General features: G+C 39.2%; 1 protein-coding gene and 1 non-coding gene across 3 annotated transcripts; one reads left to right on the top strand and one right to left on the bottom strand.

The window, feature by feature from the left end:
• Window positions 1–2799: 2799 nt before the first annotated feature.
• On the bottom strand, window positions 2800–14922 carry LOC114436785 (gamma-glutamyl hydrolase). 2 transcript variants are annotated; one of them, XM_028407228.1, is made up of 10 exons: window positions 14822–14922; window positions 11592–11789; window positions 10273–10387; window positions 8866–8916; window positions 7476–7560; window positions 7182–7320; window positions 6086–6192; window positions 4789–4879; window positions 4484–4621; window positions 2800–4327 (listed from the first exon to the last, which is right to left on the bottom strand). In XM_028407228.1, the coding sequence occupies exons 2-10, from the start codon at window positions 11701–11703 to the stop codon at window positions 4206–4208; spliced, it is 960 nt and encodes a 319-aa protein (XP_028263029.1). In that variant the 5' UTR covers window positions 11704–11789; window positions 14822–14922; the 3' UTR covers window positions 2800–4205. The 2 variants fall into 2 exon arrangements, with proteins under 2 accessions (XP_028263029.1, XP_028263030.1); XM_028407229.1 differs by lacking the exon at window positions 14822–14922 and adding an exon at window positions 11919–11937.
• On the top strand, window positions 4967–5038 carry trnat-ugu (transfer RNA threonine (anticodon UGU)). Its single transcript has one exon. It is a non-coding gene; the product is annotated as a tRNA-Thr (tRNA).
• Window positions 14923–15199: the final 277 nt, after the last annotated feature.

Below are 15199 nucleotides of genomic sequence, written 5' to 3'. Positions count from 1 at the left end.
ATTTTTTCATTTAGACTGAGACAAACTCATTGGTTTTGAAATCTTCACTGTTGTTGTTCTCACTCAGAGGAGAAATTGTTTTTTTGTTTTTTTTTATGCAGCAGCAGCAGACATTTCTGGCACCAAGAGACGCTCCTTCTCTTTGTGTAATCTGAAAAGCGTTGCTGCTACAGTTGTGCGCTGAAACTTTCATATGAGTGAAACATTCCCCAGTGATTACATGGCACTGCTGCTGCCATAATCAGCACATAATAGCACCTTAAATTGTCCGTTGTCATGTCCTATTTTTTAAATTTAACATAAATACTGGATGAAGTTTGATATGTCTTTACACTGTAATGTTTTTTAGTTGGATGCTAAAGGCATGGACGGTCTAAACTAAACTGTCTCCACAACTTTTGGTGAGAAACTGAAGCTACTAAGACTTTGATTCCTCATCTTTTCCTCTAGTTCTACCATTTCAAATGATGTTTTTACATTTCATCAGATAAATATGTTCATATTTTACTGAATAGATTCCAAAAAGTTATATGATGTGCCTTAAGACATCACTGAAATGGATCTTAGCTGGACTCAAAATGTGCTTTTCTAAGCTATAGATGACTAAATAAGCTGCACGAGAAATACAATATTATCTATTATCCATAGTGCTTGGGAGAAAATCCTCGAATGAAGATGTAATCTTCAGCCTGTTGTTTATGTCTGCCACCATTTCCTGGTTCCAAACCAACATGTTTATGAGGCACAGCTGAGTCTGTGTTTATGCTGATTAGCTGGTTAAAGATTCTTGTTCCAAACTGCTTTTCCTTGCGACCTGACACTCTCTGTATTATTAACTCTTGGCCTCCTGCTGCACGCAAAAAGCATATATTATGTTTTCTGTTATTTTGATTCTTCCTTCTTCAGGATATGTATTAGAAAACACATAAAAACTGCAGAGCAGGTGAAGCCATTAAGGTCTAATGTAATCTCTGGAGCTCCCCTACGGAATGCTTAGGCCACACATTGGCAACCACAGTGCCAACATGGACACTGTGCCCTGCAAAACACATGCATCTGTAGTTCTTCAGAATATTGCACTAATCAACAGCTTGAGCAGAAATCGAATGGCCTGTCATTGAACAGTTAACTGCGCTGAAAATGACTCCTCAGACCTGTATCAGCTTTCAGAAAAATGTATTTCTACAAACTTAACTTTAAACTTCAATAACTCTTCTCAAGTACCTGCGGACAAAAAGGACTATTGGGAAAGTGAAATTATATTAACGAAAAAGTGCCATTTTAAAGCAGTAATGAGCTAATGGAGGAAAGGTGTGCACACAGGTGGTGTATTACAGGGACCATCTGGTAGCACCGAGTGGCAAAAAGAGCAGCAATGAGGACATCTAGTGGGCAGGTGCAGTAATTCAGGGACCAACACATTCAAACAACAGGGATGACAATAATAACAAGGATCTACACATATTAGAGTGAACACAATCAGGGGTCCAAGGATCATCGCTCACATAGGCCCCACTTGGAACTCAGTTTGGGCCCATTAACCTTCACATGATCAGACACACAATAGTCCTGTACAGAGTTAGTGGACGAATCGACCACATCGACATGCTGGCTGGGTGCCTAATTCACCCTCTCCCTATTCATTCTGTCTTCCAGCCTGCCTATCTGACAGCTGTTTTCACACTTTTTGCCTCCATTATTTCACTTAATTTACCCTCTCATTTGGTTTGTTTGCCGCCTCTCCACTCCACTTTCCTCTTTCTCAGTCTATCCTCCCCCTTCACGTCTAAAAGCATGTTTGAAAGAAGGGCTGCTTTTTTGTCTGACAACCTGATCAGTTAAAGATCAGGAAAAAAAGCAACCCAGCAAAGTTAAGAAACAGAAGCTAGTGTATGTGTTCTTGGTCTAGACGGTGGATAAAGTTTCTGCTCACAACTCTTGAGCTAGAAAGTTTTTATATCCAGACAAACTTACAGACACTCACTCACAGATGCGCACGCTGTATCTCAGGATCAATGGCCAAGGCTGCTGAATGCATAATGCATAAAAGCAGCAGTGACCAAAGAACAGTTTATTCCTGAATAAATATTTATTTGGTGTCTAAGTACAAAAAGGTTCAGCATGGAGTAGAGCTGCTCCCACACACAGTTTTTAGGTAGTTTACGGAACTATTGATGCAAACGTATGAATTTATATGATGTTCAGTAGACACTGTTTTACATGGTGAAAGCATGGAGAGGTGATCTGTTGGGTGCAAGTGGTTTAAACAGGGACTACTCTAACGCAGGTTTACATTCTATAGAAGAAATCATCAATATGTTGTGTGTTTGGAATAGATTATTATATTTTATATACAACAAATTCTTTTAAACCAATGCTGATTTTACCATGGTATTGTAGTTCATTAAAATTTGAACGGCACTGCTGTAAGTTTGCATTTTATGGTAATATGATGCCATCTAGTGGGTAGTTGTGCACATAGGTGCTTTGAACATGTACACTAGTGACAACCCAATCTACTCACTTTTTTTTATGTATTTTCACATTGTGTTTTTGGTTCATTGTGTTTGGCGTCAGTGTGTTTTTGAGTTTTTAATCTCAAAATTAAAAGTGACTTCCACTAATTTCTCAGATTTTGTAGATGTCAGGAGCTTTACGCAATCAGATTTCACTGAAAAAAAGTTTTTAATCTGACCTAATCCCATGTCCAGTTGAAAGATTAAGTTTCAAATTTGTGAAATCACATCATCTGTTGTAAAGACGACTGCAGGAAAAGACAAAAGTTTTACTTGACTCCCTTTATTGTCTCATCGCCTGACACACAGTCATACAAACAAGACAGCGTCTTGTACAATCATTTGTGTATTTGATGCATGTATTAAAGCCACTAAATTAAACTGCTGGAAAGAAGGAAAATTTGGACAGGAAGTAGGCCCATTTTTCAGGTTTTATCACCACAACAGAAACACCATGACTTTCAGGACCAATTTCAATGGATGAAAATCATTAGTCTTATTAACAAATATGTTAAAAAAACAAAATTGACTAGCCATATTGGACATGAACCTGAGAATGCAGATCACAAAATGACTAACTATTTAATGAAATCATTCCATAAATTAAACAGACAAGGTTGCATTGTCTTAAAAACAACACAATAAAATCTACTTAACCCCATTTTTGCATAACTAACATTGGCATAACAAGGTTTCCAACTTCAAGTGGGCGCCAATAGTCGGAAACTTTGTCATGATGTCAAAGAGAGAGACACAAAACGCATACAAAGACACACAGCAATACAATCTGATGACTCTTAAAAGCCATCTAAACATTTCCATCAGTTCTTTAGCGCACAGCTAGAAAATGATAAAATAAGATGCTCTGTAAAGATAAGCTGGAAAATACATATTTTTAGCAATGGATAGCAGGGCTAGAACTCTAGTGCTGCAAAATAAAGCCATTAGACAGGAGAAAACAGAGCATGATGCTATTTCCACAGAAGGAATGTTTAGGAGTCACATTCATTATTTCAAAGATTTAAAACATGTCAAACTCAGAGAAGATGCTTCTCCTGAGGAGATTTTAAGATTATTTGCTTGAGTGAATAGAAAAGAATAAAATATTATTTTAATCATCACAAGCAGGAACATTTTTAATGTATGCTTTAAGCTAAAAATAAAAACAACTTAAATTGCAGTGGCTTCAGAAATCTCAGTAACATACAAATATCAGCTGTCAAAGACTTTAAACAGTATTCTCTAATCAGATATTTAAGTATTCATCAGTATTTTTAATTTAAGTCATAATTTGTCTTAAAAATTCCCTTATACTTGCAATTCGATAAAACTTTTTTTGTTTTGCTTTGTAAAACAAAAACAAAGTTTAACATTTGGATGTAGACACTCCTCTTTCAGTGATGCACATTAGGAGCGGTGTCGGCGTATCAAACCAGTACCGTAACTGTCCACTGTTCGGTTGTAATTTTTTGGTTTATATGTGTTTGATTTTATTTGTGATATTATACCTAAAAATCTCGGTCTATATTTGGCACATTTTCTTATTTTACCACTATGTTTCACCGCTGTTTTGTTCTTCTGTATCTACTGTAAATGATAATGACATCATTGAACTTGGCTTTGGGGATTTGGACAAAGATGTTCTATGAATGGACATATTCTGACTAGAGTGAGCCCAGGTCTGTTCGGTCAATCAAAGTAATAGTTCTGCACAAAGACGGCATGAATGCCTCTGTAGACTGGAGAGAAGTTGTAAATGAGAGCTCGCTCTTCCTCAGCCGGACTGGAGAAGTTATGGTGATTCTTCATGGCTGGGTTAAAAAAACAACAGCAGGAAGACAAACAGGAAGTTAATCATAGGGGTCATTCTGTTAAATATATTTTTTGTAAGAAACATACATCCTAAGCCAATAAGACAGACAAGGCTGGATAAAGGCAGAAACATATCGAGAGGTATAATGCGTTACCTTCAGAGACAAGGAAGCTGGCGGTGTAGAATGAGGCTCTTATAGCAGGCATGGAGTGAACCATGCCGGGTTTGTCTATCCACTCAAAAGGACTTTTCTCTGGATGCCACTGCACGGCATAAAATGGGTAGCGGTAGGCTGAGGAAAACCAACACAACGCAGTCAAAGACTCAGTAGGCCTTTCATTCATTCTACCTATAGGAAGGTGCTGCCATCTGGTGGATATTTACCTAAATGCTCGATTCAAATTGGCATGTTAATTGAGAAATTAAGAGTGTCTGCTAAGCAAGCATGAAAAATTATACCTTCCATGGTGGAGATGAATTCTTTCTTTCCATCACTGTTAGTAGACAGGACCTTGTAAAACCTCTTCAGCTTGGCATTTCGAGTGTAGTTCTGCAGATGTAAAGACACAGTTTTGAAGTTGAATTTGTTCTTGTAAATATCTGATTTTCTCTCTCTCTTTCTTGCTTCATTTGTAAGGGCGTGGTGGCCAAGTGGTAAGGCGTTGGTCTTGTAAACCAAAGATCATGGGTTCAACCCCCATCCATGCCTTAGCTTTATATTGTAGCCTTTCACTACTAAACTACTAAACTTTGCAAATCATGTTTTATTTAGAGATAATAACTAAAATATACCTGCCAATGTTCAAATTCATTTCTTCATCAATTGTAGAAATACACATCGTTTTAAAGGTGTTGTTTTTGTGTTAAAATGTGGCATGGTGTGGCATGGTTAAAATGTGGCATGGTGGCCAAGTGGTAAGGCGTTGGTCTTGTAAACCAAAGATCATAGGTTCAACTGCCCTTGCAACACATCACAACAGATGCAAGTAAACGTGCCTGAATTTAAACTTACCAATCACCCATATTTAAGGATATTTTAACACCACAAATTCAGCTGCTTCTGACTTACAACTAATAAGAAATGGAAGAAAAAATATCAATACAAATGCTCAGTTTTCCTGTTTTAAGCAGGGCAACTGGGCATGTTAGAGTTTCTTGAAGATGTGTCTCTGCTCCTTTGTTATTCTAACCATCTGTTGAAGCTCTGTCCAGTCTCTCTAGCAACTGGCTAATGACTCTGAGACTGCTGTCAGAGGCGTGGTTGTGAAACTTGTTAGCAATGTGTGTCTTGGAGTGAAACTTATTTTGGGTGGATGTGACACTGCACTATATGTGGTGGAAAGATTATGACTACCACCTCTGTTTAAGGGAGGGTTTTTCTAACTTGACATGAATGGCTTTCTTGACTCCTCTTTCAAATCATGTGCTCTTGGTCTAAAATGTGCACTTTGGTGTCCTCTGTCATTAGCCAGGTGTTAACCAGACTAGAGCTTTAACAGATGGTCAGGATAACAAACAAATGGTCTTCAAGGAACTGTAACAAATCCAGTTGGCCTGCTCCAAACCCTCGAATGAAAGGAAAACGAAATCTTAACTGAAGTAAAAATCAGTATTTATACATACAAGCATCACTATAACTACTGAAGGTCTACCTTAGAAAATATGCATTTTAACTTTTCAGTACCAGACAGACGGCTGCCTTGACAGGATGTCATTGTGCCTTCTAACTTAAAAAAGGTAGTAGAGCATAAAATACCTGCATGGACAGACTCCAGCTGTGGAAGTTGGAAGTGATGTTTTCATCAGCCAGAGATTGCAACAGATCCTTGGGGAAATTGCGAAATAAACGGCTGGACTGGGCCGCTGGAGGATGGAAGCAGAATTGCATCGTCATGAGTATGATTCTTTTAAAAGGTACCGAAAAAAGCAGTTATTTGTTTTCCTTTAGCTGGCCTAAAATAAAAAAGACCCTCAACAGATTGTTGTGCTACTGATGTTATTATTTGACTGGGTTCCAATGGCACCCTGCCACACCATGTGTGATACTGCTGTCGGTCAAACACAAATATCAGTTCCAAAAAGGATGTGAAAGTAAGTTTGTAACATAAGTCAAATTCTATACACGATTAGGCTCATTTTTATGTGCTCCCTCTATAGTAGAGATTCTAACTATACACCTGGTAGTAATTTTGACAGCATATGTGTGTTATAGTGTGAAACTCTTGGCTGGTGAACAGACAAGCTAAAAAGGAGCCATTCACATATTCCTTTTTCATCTGACATCATATTAAGTACTTCACTTAAGGTGCTTTGGTATCCTCGGTAAGCCCAGATAACACCAGAACTGATTAGATCACATACTGTTGAAATAGGAACATCCCATTCTATCACATAGGAATGATACTTTAAGTACTCTCTTTGAAGAATAATTAATATATTAGGACAAGGCAGCTGCCTTTAAAAAACACAAAGTGAATTGATTTCTAATACAAATAGAAGTATAAATAGCATTCCACATCATACTAAACTTGTGTGACTCGCTTACTAGGGAGTCTTCTTATTTGCATAGGATCCACCCATGTGTCACATTGAACACCATGACTGCTGGTGGTGTGTGAAACACTGGGGTCACACCAACTCCACCAGCCAAGATCAAGGAAATAGCTCTTTAGTAATTTTCTAGCAGGATTCCTATACAAGAGATCCCGCCTACCTTTGTCAAAAAAATAACTGTTGGTGGTTGGTAGCTGGTTGGTTATTGAAAGTCAGTAATTGTATGGGCGGCTGCCTGCATTTGCATTGCACCTGGGAGACAAATGGCAAGCCTTTGAACAGAGACAGAAAAAAATTACCTGGCAGGAGTGTGAGAGGTAGAGCCACAGCTTTGGTATCAGTGAGCGTGAGCAGGTTTTTATTGGCTGTGAGCACAGACAGCTGCTGGAAGCCCTGGCAAGTTCCCCAGATGGGAAAGTAGTCCCCAGCATCATTGGCCTGTAGCGAGAGAGAGAGAGAGAGAGAGAGAGGAATATGAAGCTGAGTATGAAAGAGGTGTAAGGTCATTGTCTGTTTAGTAGGTTCTACGTCCCCTCCTCTTACAGTCTGATTGTTATCCTGAGGTGCAATTTGTACATGTCAAATGGTGTTACCTTTAGAGCCAAGTTATAAAAGATCCTGGCGGCCCGACTGAACTGTGACGTCTGAAGATCAACATCTCCTCCTGGCAGCAACAACCTGTGGAGACACTTCCTTGTTAGGGATGCAGGAAAGACTGCTACATGAAAATCTTGACTACTGCTGTCTAAAAATAGTTAATAAAGAAAGCAGTCCAGACTTCTGTCCATACAGTGGTTCTGTGAGTGCAGCAAACTACGGCAGCTTTGTGATCAACTAAAGAGATGTCCCAGCCAATAGTAACCAAATATAGTGCCAGGCTCCGCCCACTTCCAGCACCATGACTGATGTTTCTGTGGCTCAGATTGGCATTTCAGATTCAGAGCTACAGTTTTCAGGATTCTAAGCTCTTAAGTAATTTTCCAGGAGGATTCTTATAAAAAGAATCCCACCCAAATTGTGAAAAATAAAAACAAATCTTTACAGCTATCACACTGACTAAATGTCAACAGGCTTTAGAGGTCCCTAGCTTGACAGGGAGACAGGGAGACAATGAAATGACTGGTCCCTGGCCTGATCACACATTGTGTAATTGGCCAATCACATGCAGCTTGAACAGAAAAAACAGAGGTCAACCTCCTTGCAGCAACAACCTGAGGAGACACTTCCTTGTTAGGGATGCAGGAAAGACTGGTTCTGCTGTTCAAGAAAATCTTGACTACTGCTGTCTAAAAATAGTTAATAAAGAAAGCAGTCCAGACTTCTGTCAATACAGTTCAGTGGATCTGTGAGTGCAGCAAACTGAGGCAGCTTGATGACCCAATGATGAAGCAGCTCCACCAAACCTGCATGTAGTCAGCTACAGAGCCGTACTGCTCTGGCAGTGATACTGTAATTGTAATGGAGGTGCTGCTCCAATGTGTCACTGGTTTGAGGTTTGTCACTTGTTCATGACAGTGTGTTGGCCAGAACACAACTTAATGCCACAATTCTATCAGAAAATAAAGAGGACAGAGGGATGTAGTCTTAGTCTCTTTAATTGTGTAGATGGAGGGAGTGGTGTAGAACAACAGAACAGTCATTAGTTTAACTTCTAATACTAATATTAACTAATATTAATCATAACTACAGTCAAAAAGCCACTAGCCAATAGCCACTAGGCAAGGTTAGGCTACTCTAATATTTAAAACAAGTCTATACTGTAAATACAACCTCACATTCACCATAATGTAAAGCTGGCAGGCAGGTATGAGCTCATTATGTGAGTAATGATGCTGCTCATAGAAAATGTATCGGAGTTTCATCAAAACTATGTAGTGAAGTAAAAGTAGAAAAAAGTAGTCCTACTACATTACTTTACACCTCTACTTATAGACAAACTGGAGAAACAGATGTGAAACTGAAAAAAACAAATCGGCTACTCACCCATTTATTGAGTAGAATATCTTAGCATATTCTTCTTCTGTGCGATTGATTCTGATAAATAAAAACATACAAAAAGACAATAAATGCATCACTGACCAATAAACCACTGTAAACTAAAAATAACCTATATTTAAAGGAAGTAAATCAACTAAAGAGATGTCCCAGCCAATAGTAACCAAATATAGTGCCAGGCTCCGCCCACTTCCAGCACCATGACTGATGTTTCTGTGGCTCAGATTGGCATTTCAGATTCAGAGCTACAGTTTTCAGGATTCTAAGCTCTTTAGTAATTTTCCAGGAGGATTCTTATAAAAAGAATCCCACCCAAATTGTGAAAAATAAATAAACCTTTATAGGTATCACACTTAGTAAATATCAACAGGCCTAGGAGGTCCCTTAGACCGGGAGACAATGAAATGACTGGTCCCTGGCCTGATATTTGATTTATCATAGTTTTCATCTCCCTCTCTTGCTTATTTGCATCTCCCTCCCTCCTGTTTGTTTCTGTGTGTGTTTGTTTTGTTTTTGTACCCCCTGCCTCCCCCCGATCACACATTGTGTAGTTGACCAATCACATACAGCTCCAACAGAAAAAAAAACAGAAGAAAAAAGGGCTCCGGCTTCCGGGTAGGAGCCGGTTCCTATTATTCACGTCACAGAGCCGGTTCTAAGAGCCGTTTCGTTTCGATACTACTCAGATATCACATCAAACATTCATTGACCCTGATCAACAAAAAAGACACTTAATACTTAACAACACGTGCATCACTGACCTCTCATACAACTCTAAACTTTATACTAAGCTAAAGACTAAACACATGCCCACTCTATAGTCAACTCTAGTGTCTATAATGTGTCCAGGCTCCGCCCACTTTTAGCACCATGACTGATGGTGATATGAGTCAGATTGGCATCGCAGATTAAGAAAACAAGTCAGACAGGATTTTATGCTCTTTAGTAATTTTCTAGCAGGACTCATGTAAAAGAGTCCCACTTATGTTGTGAAAGAAAAACAAAACAGTAACAATGGTGAGTTGTGTACTACCAGACAGAGATGAAATTACCTCATCTTGGATTATCTCATAATCCTAGATCCTAAAGAATTATTCTGATGTAGACAATTTAGCAGATCATACAATCACATATTCTGTATGAAATAAATGTTCAATTTTCCCATTTATATATATTTTAGAATCAGACGGAACTGTTTTCCTCATTGTTTTTTCTTAGTTAATCTGTAGTTAACCCTTACTAATCCTGAGAACCACTGTGTTTCCCACCCATGTTTTTGTCATAGCAAACAGCTTCCTTAAAGTGATACACAAAGGCAAAAGTACACAACAGATAGTTCCAATCAACCTACTGGACAATTCAGTAACCCTCATTTCCAGTCGCCCTTATACTCACCTGATAGGCACAACCCTGGCCCCTGATCCCTCTAGGTATTTAACATAGGAGGCTGCGATGTAAGAGGAGCCACGAGCGAACTGGTCTCCTGGAAGGTTTTCCTGTGCCAGCACACCTACAGGAATGATAAAAGATGAAAGGGTTTATGCTGCAGGCAGTATAGTGTCCACACAGAAACAAGAAGAAAGAACTGATGCACCTCAAATACAGAGTAGCACACGTCATGCATGACAACCCAATGCATGCTGATAAGCCATCAGACAGGATGTTGTGTCACACTGAGGCTCTCTGACACACCCAGTCCTGTCTACACCCTGTGCTAGATCCATTTAAAAACCACAGTTAAGCTATTGAGATGATAAAAGTCAGAGCCAGAGGCCTATTATGGTCTAAATATAGATGAAGAAAATCCCTACTTTGCCACATGTCTGTCATGCTATACTTCATTACTCTTCCAGATGACTGTCATATGACCAAACAACAGCACAGCCTCAGGATGCTGCTGGTGATTAATATTAAATAATGTAATGTTTTACTCCATAGAAGAAGTTTTTAAAGTTTTGCCTCTGTGCTGCCAAACACCCTGAATAACATGACACATCTAATGGTTGGCATGACAGAGTAAAGTTAACACACTTCCTATTTTAAGATTAAGATTAAGAAACCTTTATTAGTCCCACAATGGGGAAATTGCATTTTTGCAACAGCAGATACAGACAGCAAAGGATAAGTTAAGAAAAGATATATACATTATAAAATAGACTACCAATAAAATATAGAATAGAATAGAATCAAAAAACGGTTTACATATTAACATATTAACAGTTATTGCACTGAATATTTTACTCATAACCACATATCATGAGGCATTGCTTCACATTACTGGTTCAACAAAGTGTTCCGACTGAAAGCTAAAACAAACCTATTATATTTCATATTCATGTCATGTCAGTGTTCCATCTTCATAGAGTAAACAAGACAGGCATCACACAGGTTGACAACAGTATCATGTTGCGCAACACACCCTGAAAACACCCCTATTGACATGTGAGGTGTCATTTTGTGTTAACATTTGCCATATTAATCCGCCTGTGTCTTTAAACATACACTGTAAAAAACAATAGATGATGTGTGCTATTATAAAAATTTAATTGAAAGACATGACAGCGCAGGAAAGACAGAGCACACACACATACAGACACACACACACCTTTTCTGGAACATTCTCCAAGAGAATTACATAACAGCCATCATAATCCACCGTGCAGCCTACAACACAGACAGGCACACAGACAGGCTTTCATGCGGCCGAGTCTTACCGATGATTGGTCTGTAATTGAGCTGCTGGCCTTTGGCCGCCGCGCACAGAGGCGGTCCGCACCAGAGGCAGGCGGTCAGCACCGCGAACACCGCTGCAGCCGGCCGACACATTCAAAAAATATAAAACACCCAAACCTCGCTGCAGATGAAGGATGCTGGCAGGCTGAGGACGTGAAATGAGGCGGATCGTCTCTGATCTGTCAATAAAAGCGATAAATGTCAGATAAAATGTGTCAAACGACAAAAGCGCTGAGAGCGAGCGAAGACGCAGTCCTCCGGGTGGTGATGCAGAGTGAGAGGTGAGCTGAGCGGAGCGCTGTCTTTACCTCCGAATCAGCGGAACTCCCCTCCGTAGACCTACGTCATGTAGAGAGGCCTCCTCCTTTCGCTGTCATAGAGATAGAATTGATAGATCCGAAACTAGTTTTAAGACGGATCTTTGCCGAACATTCTAATTGGCTTCCAGCGGGTTCTCACTGCATCAATAAATAATCAGCTGACTGAAAAACAGTGTTTGCAATAGCCTGTCTAAGAGATGTAAAATGTTATGACACAAAATGTAGACTAGATTAAGATTAATTTAGCATATTTATATTGCTATAACGATTCTTATTCATTCATACCACGTAATCAAATGAACTCAAATATAAGGCCGATTAAAAGATAATAATAATAATAATAATAATAGAAAAAAGGAATAGCCCTGCCTGAACGAAGTTTCTTTTTCTGTTTCTTTTTCTTTTTTTCTTTTTTTTTCTTTATTCATGAATAAAGAGGACAGAGGGATGGATTATCAGGTTATTTACTTATGTAGATGGAGAGAGTGGTGTAGAACAACAGAACTGTCATTAGTTTAACTTAAACAAACTCCTTGAAGTAATATTAATCATAACTACAGTCAGATAGCCGCTAGGCTTAGTGCACACAGTGCACAGTCAGTACATGTCAGTAACAAACTGTTCCCAGTCTGTACTGGAAGTTTTAATACTTAGTATAGTATAGTAGTATAACGAAGTATAGTAGTGAAGTACTCCTACTTCGTTATCTCTGGTGCAGTGTGACTAGGCATTCATCAGTTTGGCTAAAACAGTATAAAAGTCATGGTATTAGCAGTTCATAACCAGCCAATCACTAACATATTAAAATGTGTTATGAACTTCTGCCTAGGGCCCTAACAGACTCTAGCTGAGCCCCTGATGGCAGCCATTACCTGCCTGGATTCTGGAGTGTTGTCCTGGAGGAAGTGCACTGCTGCTGTGAGCTGTTGTTTGCAGACTTTTGGTTATATTTTAGGGAAATGTAGTCTTTTTGTCACAAATGAAACTTGCTGCTTTTTTTTTTTTTGACCACATATTCATGGCCCCATTAATGTGACATCACGTGGGTGGGCGGGGTAAACATCAAACAGCAAGAAAGCTCTACAACACATGAGGTAAGAAAGATGGTTATTTAGTGTCACAACTATAACTCTGTAAGTCTTGAAGCATAAGGAATAAATACACAAGAAAAAAACTGGCAGCTTGTTTGTAGTAATGGAACCACTGCCCTTCATCCCCAGAACATTTGACTGTTTATACATTTATTTGTGTGCTGTGTGTGTATGAGCATCTGCTGTGTGTTTTGACTCACACTCCTTCTTTGAACACAGATTTTGATGCCACTTTAATGTTTTTTTACTATGATGCAATCTGTCACTTGTGTGTGTTGTGTTGTCTTTGCTACAGTCAGATGGACAGGCAGACAGAGGGACAGACAGACTGACAGACAGACAGGCAGAGGGACAGACAGACAGACAGACAGATGGACAGACTGGCTGTCTCTGGCTCGTATTGTCGTCAGTTTCAGAATATGCAATCATTTAGGAGTTCAGAAGCCTTTGCAAACACAGTCTGTGTTCATGCCGTCTTATCGCAGCGCTGCAGCTGTGAGCAGCAGAAACAAACCTAAGCTTTTTTTTTTCTTTCCTTCCACTACTTCTTACTTCTTTGTGCACTTTTGCCCACTCTGCATCTGTGCTGCACTTCTGTCAACTTCAAAAGTTCTGCTGACCGGTACAGTTAGGATCAAAAACATTCTGTGTATTTACCTTCTTCGCTCTATTGTCTCAGCAGTGGATAAACGTTGCATTATCAGATATGTTACTAACTGTCCCTTAATTTACGTGAGAACAATGATGACATACAGAGTGCGTGTTTGTAAGGAAACACTGTGTGTGTGTTATCATTTGAGCCCCACAAAGCAAACTTTCAGTTTGTCCTTTGCATAACTTCTGCTCTTTCAGCAGGAATAGGACGAAAAGTTTTTTTTAAAGGAACATGGATGTGTGTGTGTCTCTGTGTGTGTTGTTTTTCTGAAGACTAGGTTGACTTGTAGACAATAGAAGTGAAGAGATAAATAGCAAGTAAGGGGAGGGTGATTGGTATTTTAGTGTGTGTGTAAGAGAGAGAAATGAGAATGAAAGTCAACACTGCCGCAAGGGGAAGGTGTTTTAAAGTGTGTGCATGTGTATGTTAATTTGATTAAGTCAGCACTTTGTAATGCAGGTAGTGTGTGGATCAGTGACTTTACAATATATTGCAGAGGGGCAACCTGCTCTGCACCAGCACAGACTAACCACAAGAGGTCTCACTCCTCTATCAAACAGACACAATGAGTAGTTTTGTGTATTGTAGCGATGGCACAGGTGTGTGTGTGTGTTATAAGGCACAATCAAAATTCTCTCATTTTGTTGTGGTATAAGACTTTAATGCCTTAACAGTTTAAATGTTGTTCAGAGATGTAGCCTAAGTACCAGAGCCCCAGACTTGAGTTAAAGTTCAATATTTTTTATCAATATGTTCAATATTTTTTGTAAGTATTAAAAGTACTCAGTATTTGTCATACTCAAGTGTTAAAGGTAAGTCAGTCTCTTTATTTATGTAAATGGAGGGAGTGGTGTAGAACAACAGAACAGTTTAACTTATATAGTGCATTTTACAATCAGAATTGTCTCAAAGCACAGAAACCCAGAGCCTGAATCCCCATAAGTGACTGTATCTATGCCTAACTTCTCTACACACTAGAGTTTAGACTAGTTATACACCTTACTAAACAGAAAGCTTTTAAGCCTGGTCTTAAAAGTGGAGATGGCTTCTGCCTCCCAAACCCAATTTAGAAGCTGGTTAGCTGTGCTTGAAAGGTAAAGGCTCGTCCTCCCATTCTACTTTTATGATTTCTAGGAACTACTCACCCAATGATGAAGCAGCTCCACCAAACCTGCTTGTAGCCAGCTGCAGAGCCGTACTGCTCTGGCAATTGTAATGGAAGTGCCAATGTGTCACTGGTTGGAGGTTTGTCACTTGTTCATGACAGTGTGTTGGCCAGAACACAACTTAATGCCATAATCCCAACATGAATAAAGAGGACAGAGGGATGGATTATCAGGTTATTTACTTATGTAGATGGAGGGAGTGGTGTAGAACAACAGAACTTAAGTTTGTTTAAGTTTGTTTAACTTTAACTTAAACAAACTCCTTGAAGTAATATTAATCATAACTACAGTCAGATAGCCGCTAGGCTTAGTGCACACAGTGCACAGTCAGTACATGTCAGTAACAAACTGTTCCCA

The sequence above is a fragment of the Parambassis ranga genome, chromosome 5 (genome assembly GCF_900634625.1).
Source record: "Parambassis ranga chromosome 5, fParRan2.1, whole genome shotgun sequence".
Lineage (NCBI taxonomy): Eukaryota > Metazoa > Chordata > Actinopteri > Ambassidae > Parambassis > Parambassis ranga.
Note: the sequence above shows the minus strand (reverse complement) of the source record. Positions and strands in the feature narration are given on the sequence as shown.

Coding starts and splice junctions, on each gene's coding strand:
- LOC114436785 (XM_028407228.1), bottom strand. CDS start 11,703: ATGTGTCGGCCGGCTGCAGCGGTGTTCGCGGTGCTGACCGCCTGCCTC. Junction 6,193..7,181: donor ACCTCTCACACTCCTGCCAG/GTAATTTTTTTC, acceptor TCCATCCTCCAG/CGGCCCAGTCCAGCCGTTTA. Junction 4,328..4,483: donor CAGCTTCCTTGTCTCTGAAG/GTAACGCATTAT, acceptor TTTTTAACCCAG/CCATGAAGAATCACCATAAC.